The sequence below is a fragment of the Micromesistius poutassou genome, assembly GCF_964030765.1.
Source record: "Micromesistius poutassou genome assembly, contig: SCAFFOLD_2547, whole genome shotgun sequence".
Lineage (NCBI taxonomy): Eukaryota > Metazoa > Chordata > Actinopteri > Gadiformes > Gadidae > Micromesistius > Micromesistius poutassou.
This window is the reverse complement of record NW_028179685.1, coordinates 77,059-83,538: the sequence shown is the minus strand read 5'-3', so window position 1 is coordinate 83,538 and position 6,480 is coordinate 77,059. Positions and strand designations below refer to the sequence as shown.

At 49.0% G+C, this 6,480-nt stretch overlaps 1 protein-coding gene across 1 annotated transcript; it reads right to left on the bottom strand.

Moving 5' to 3' along the window:
• Window positions 1-46: 46 nt before the first annotated feature.
• LOC311372608 (selenide, water dikinase 3-like) lies at window positions 47-6,443 on the bottom strand (the record flags this gene model as incomplete). The annotated part of the gene is made up of 7 exons (XM_084489588.1): window positions 6,072-6,443; window positions 5,475-5,578; window positions 2,953-3,060; window positions 2,445-2,599; window positions 1,608-1,698; window positions 1,413-1,512; window positions 47-744 (listed from the first exon to the last, which is right to left on the bottom strand). The coding sequence occupies exons 2-7, from the start codon at window positions 5,568-5,570 to the stop codon at window positions 47-49; spliced, it is 1,248 nt and encodes a 415-aa protein (XP_084345714.1). The 5' UTR covers window positions 5,571-5,578; window positions 6,072-6,443.
• Window positions 6,444-6,480: the final 37 nt, after the last annotated feature.

Sequence of the window (6,480 nt, the reverse complement as noted above, 5' to 3'; positions counted from 1 at the left end):
CCCTCATGGAGAGAGGAGGCACAGAGCGCTACAGTCAGCACCGCCCTCATGGAGAGAGGAGGCACAGAGCACTACAGTCAGCACCGCCCTCATGGAGAGAGGAGGCACAGAGCACTACAGTCAGCACCGCCACCGCCCTCATGCCCCTAGTCACCCACAGGACCAGCTCCACTCTCCTCCACTCTCCTCCACTTGGCCCGCCTTTTTTTGCGTTTCCATCACCATAAAAAGTACCTGGTACTTTTTTTAGTATTACCTCCGTCGAGGTTCCAAGCGAGCTGAGCTGGTACTTTTGTGTGACGTAAACAGGCTGCTGGCCACTGATTGGCCAGCAGTAATTAGTTTTACTGTTTTTGTACTTTGTACTTTCTTTATTTACTTTATCTTGTATCGTAGCTGCTACGTGGCTGTTTAGGAACCAAGCCTGAGAATTGTACTCTTGTGTACTTGTACAATAAGATAAACAGGTTCTTATAGTGAAGGACCAAACACAAAGTGGAATCATTGCTTGTGTTGTGGGAGCTGCCCTACCGGAAGTCTCCGCTGACGTGCCCTGGATCAGGTTGAACAGGTTTCCGCACGCCTTGCTGATGGCGGCCATCTTAGCGATGATGGGCAGGTTGTGGATGACGAAGGCCACCTCGCTGCGCTGCTGCGCTGCCAGGTTGTTGGCGTGGCCCAGCAGGCCGAAGCCCGTCACGTCCGTCCCCGCGTGGGCCTGGAACTTGTGCATGAGGCCAGCCGCTGGGAATGGAATGGTTGCTTTTTGACTCACAAACGTGTTTAATTTAAGTACTACGGGAAACACTGAACTCACTTAGTCACTTTCAATAATGAGCATGACAAGGACAACCACAGAACACATTAACGCTCCTTCTGGCTGTGGTAGGACAAAACAGTTACCGGTGGCTGTGATAGGACAAAACAGTTACCGGTGGCTGTGATAGGACAAAACAGTTACCGGTGGCTGTGATAGGACAAAACAGTTACCGGTGGCTGTGATAGGACAAAACAGTTACCGGTGGCTGTGATAGGACAAAACAGTTACCGGTGGCTGTGATAGGACAAAACAGTTACCGGTGGCTGTGATAGGACAAAACAGTTACCGGTGGCTGTGATAGGACAAAACAGTTACCGGTGGCTGTGATAGGACAAAACAGTTACCGGTGGCTGTGATAGGACAAAACAGTTACCGGTGGCTGTGATAGGACAAAACAGTTACCGGTGGCTGTGATAGGACAAAACAGTTACCGGTGGCTGTGATAGGACAAAACAGTTACCGGTGGCTGTGATAGGACAACAGACTGAGCTACTGGTGGCTGTGATAGGACAGAAGAGGGAGTTACCGGTGGCTGTGATAGGACAGAAGAGTGAGTTACCGGTGGCTGTGATAGGACTAAAGACTGAGTTACCTGTGCGATTCAGTGTTGCCATGGAGAACATGGCTTCCTGGTAGGCCTCTTTCACTTCCTCCTTGCTGACAACAAGCTTGATCTTGTTCCATCGTTCAGGCTAGGGAGGAGAGACGTGTGAGGAGTAGGACGGACACAGCGGACACTACCTCTGTGCCACGTTGACAAAGACTGTGAGCCCAGTGCGGTGCTGACCTGATCCAGCCACTGGTGGGCGTTGACCGCTACCTGGGTCCCCAGGGGCTTGGTGAGGACCAGGACGTCCCCTGGTACGGCTCCGTCGGGCCTAACGGGCACACGGAGACTCACTAGCACCGTGTTCAAACATACGTTCAAACGTAGACTCTAATATACACTATTGCATGTATAATATGATTAAGCTTTTTCACATGTGAGCTCGTATCCCTATACAACTATGTTCAAAAGTGTTGAAAATTCATAGTCCTAAATGATTTATTTCCAATCCAAATCGGATGAATGTAACCTTATCTACAGTTTAATTTAGAGGTACTACTTGTGTAAAATGTCTCACTTCACTTCTAAAATGATGATGTGGAAGTCCCCTGCACATGATATAAGGAACAGCCAAACACATCGCTGCCTGGCGTGTTTGTCACTGCTGCTTTATCTAACAATGTCCTGAAGGAACACATTGATTCTGTTTACTTCAACACTAACAACCCATTGATTGGTTATCAGATGAGGGCCAATTTCATATTGATTCTGTAAGGGATATTTACTACCCATTTTGCTTGGCTAGATTGTCAGAGAACAACCCTTTAACCTGGTGCATTATAGAAATATGAATGTTTCCATTTGGCATTGACTCCGAACCCTCATGTACTTTTAACACTACTGCAGCACACAACACTTTATATTTCCATATTGGATCAATCAAATAGAGATCGGTTTCAATCAGAAAATATAAATCTATATATTTTAGATCCAGATAAATGTAGATAACTGAAGCAGGATAAACTAATATTCCAGATGTACACATGAGAGTCCTTCAGTCCAGTGGTGCTTCCTCACATGATGAACTCGCTGGGCTGACACACGACTGAGGCCACGCCTCCAACGATGATCCAGGGGTTGACCACCGTCTGCCCCCCGGTCACAGAGGTGCCCCCCTCCTCCGCCGCGTCCCGGAACCCTCGCATCAGCAGCGGCATGGCGCGCTCGCGCTCCTGAACACAAGACCACACAGCTCCTCTGGTTCACACACGCTGCGCCATGCACCGTCCCCAGGCCTGACCCCTGACCCCCACGCTCACCTTCTGACCCCTGACCCCCACGCTCACCTTCTGACCCCTGACCCCCACGCTCACCTTCTGACCCCTGACCCCCACGCTCACCTTCTGACCCCTGACCCCCACACTGACCCCTGACCCCCGGACCCGCACACTCACCTTCTGACCCCTGACCCCCACGCTCACCTTCTGACCCCTGACCCCCACGCTCACCTTCTGACCCCTGACCCCTGGACCCGCACGCTCACCTTCTGACCCCTGACCCCCACACTGACCCCTGACCCCCTCACCTTTTCGTTCATCTTCTGGCTGACACTGAGCAGCATCAGCATGTTGTCACACTCGGTGATGCCCATGGCATAGAGGTCACTGAGGACGTTGGCACAGGCGATGCGGCCCTGAGGAGAGAGAGAGAGGGCAGTGAGGAGAGAGAGAGAGAGAGAGAGAGGGGGGGGGGGGGGCAGTGAGGAGAGAGAGAGAGAGAGGGGGGGGGGGGGGGGGGCAGTGAGGAGAGAGAGAGAGAGAGAGAGAGGGGGGGGGGGGCAGTGAGGAGAGAGAGAGAGAGAGAGGGGGGGGGGGGGGGCAGTGAGGAGAGAGAGAGAGAGAGAGAGAGAGAGAGAGAGAGAGAGAGAGAGAGAGAGAGATGATAATGACAGCAAATGAGAGAGCAATAGAGAATAAAAATGAAATACTGCTCTTGAAACTAATTCACATTGTTAAAGAGGATTCCACCACGGTTTTATTCAATGAGGTTTGTTTCCAAAAGTTTTTCCAGTGGAAATGTTGCAGCTAGAGTTCTAGCCTGAGGTCATGTGATCAGGATGGACCAGCCTGAGGTCATGTGATCAGGACGGACCAGCCTGAGGTCATGTGATCAGGACGGACCAGCCTGAGGTCATGTGATCAGGACGGACCAGCCTGAGGTCATGTGATCAGGACGGACCAGCCTGAGGTCACGTGATCAGGACGGCTCCAGGCTGGCAGTGCTGCATCAGCCTGTAGGACGTGTTCTCCATCGTGTGGGAGTACAAACAGGCTGCAGGGCAGGTGCTGTTCAGAGGAACACAGCCGCAGGGAAGGAAACACCTCCCTGCCGCTTCTATTCAGTCACCAACCAGAAACCATTAGCAGGCAGAGTCTGGTGCACTTGGCCTTCGTTTTAACATTGCAATAGTTGCTAAATACGCTCATTGTTATATTCAAAATAAGTTATTAAAGGCAACAGTTCAGCATTAAAAAAGGTCCAGTGTGTAAAATGTAGAAGGCCTCGCCACTCCAGCCCCCACCGCTAGTGTCCTGTAGGGCTGCTCGGTTATGGAAAAAATCATAATCACGATTATTTTGGTCAATATTGAAATCTCGATTATTCAAACGATTATTTTTGAGTTTGAAAACATGATGCGTTTATTCATAATTCTCTCCAAACAAACCACTTTGTAAATGAGAACTTTTTCCCACTTTGTAAATGAGAAATTTCCCCTTAAAAATATACACAAAATGGTCAAATAGAAAATAAAGTCCAGATATGAATCCAGCTGTTCTGCAATTTCTATTAAATTTTTTTTTTTCGCGATCAAAATTTGATAAATGGCCCAGCCCTAGTGTCCTGTACTGTACTGTGTGAGGTGTCCTGTATTCTGTGAGGTGTCATGCTACAACAGCATGTGGCAGCCAAGTGATTAGGTTCTTTGATAGATTTTTCACACACACACAGTGTGGAACTCTGTCTGGGCAGTGGTGTACGTAGGCGTCTGGACGAGGACACTTGTATAATGCTGTGGTGTGGATGTGGAGCTCCTTGTTTACGTCCGAGAGGATTACTATGAACACAAAGCTATGGATCTCGTAGGACCCCTAATAATAATAATACTAATACTACTACTACTACTACTACTACTACTACTACTACTTCTTGAACCGCAACATGACGGTGGGTGTCAGTTGAATCCTACCAGTAGCGCATACAACACCGGTAACACTAATGTGAAACAACGGGATGTATTTTGAATCAACAAGCGAGTTGGGGTACCCTTTCCATTTACACATGCGTTGAACCTCGTCATTAGTTATTTAGGTCGGTGCCACCCCTGGAATCATTTTGGTGACGTGTCATTTTAGATAAGCTGGGTGGTTAGGTTTGTTTGTTTTGCCTTGCCTCGTTTGGTTTTGGCCTGACCACAATTGTTCGGTCCTCTCCCACATTGTTGATAAACTCTTTTTATATATTTTTTCTTATTTGAAACACAGGGAATAAAACACTTTAATTGTCACTTCTCCTCCGAGTCCTAAACAGCCTCTGGTTGTCTTGTTAGTAGGTCACTATAGTTGGTACGGCGAAAGACTGATCCATGTATGAGTGCTTAATGCTTGAGTGAGGGATTCATCCAACAAACTCATCCAGAAACTCCAATATGATGCAATGTCAAGAATAATGGATGAATAAATGAAGTTCATCCCTAGCAGCTAAGCCAGCCACCATCCTGAGAGGCTCTGTACCCTCTCATTCATACCTACTACTCCAACATGGTCCATTATTCCAGTCTATTCAACTATTCCAGTCATTATTCAACTATTACAGTATAAACCAGAGCTGAGAGATCTCCACTCAAAATCAACTGCCAAAGAAACAAAGCTTAGGAATAATAGTTACAACACAACAAACAACACACAACAGGATGTTTGAGCAAAGAAAACTCCATAAAGGGACATTTCGTGTCATTTCATCATATGCAATAGCTTCCTGTCTGAGGCCGGCCAAAGGTTTGCTTAATATGGGTGTTACCTTGTATAATGTTAGAGCTCAGGAACTCACCATCATGTAGGGATCCTCCACGAGAGGATAGAAGAAGTCCGTGGTCTGGACGAGTGAGAGACCCCCGTGACGCAGAGGAATCACGCACGAGTCCATCCCTATGCCTACACACACACACACACACACACACACACACACACACACACACACACACACACACACACACACACACACACACACACACACACACACACACACACACACACACACACACGGCATTATATCTTCAACGTTGCGAAGCCAAGAGAGCTATCTGTATTAACATTCAAAAGTTATGTTACATTTTAACAGGCTCACCATTGTGACAGGACAATGTGTATTCTATAATTTACCCTTTCCAAGTTGCGTTTAATTTCAACCGGAACCAAAGTATACAACATGCCAGAGCACCTGTCAATGGCTCCAGCATGGCGAGCAACGAAGAACCGACAGCCTTCTGATGTAGTGGAGGATCTTAAGTTAAGATAAGTGAGCTAAACCGACAGCCTTCTGATGTATTGAGGATCTTAAGTTAAGATAAGTGAGCTAAACCAACAGCCTTCTGATACATTGAGGATCTTAAATGAGCTAAGCGGACGGCGGCTCTGCGGGACATACCGAGGCGAGGGCCGGGGGGCTGCTGACCGAACTCCGAGGCCTGGTCTCCGGCCTCCCCTGCGCCGGCAGCCGGGTCGGGCTCCAGTCCCGCCAGGAGTCTGAGCAGAGCCTCCTGCGGGACCTTACAGCCTCACCCCTTCAGGTCGGAGAAGGCTGTGAGACGGAACCCACGGTCCAGCCCATGGTCCTCGGGCTTGAAAGGCTTGTATCCGGGTAGTAAACAGCCCTCGACCGCCACGGCCTCGGCCGGGGGAGTGGGGGGAGTGGAGCCGGACATGTGTGAGCGGTACTCGGTAGTCACTGCAGCCGCTGCTCAGCACTGATTTGTGGGAGAATATGAATGGCGCGACCACTACTGTTGCTCCACACCGCCGTCAGCAGCACAGGAAGGCTCTATGGACGGTGACGT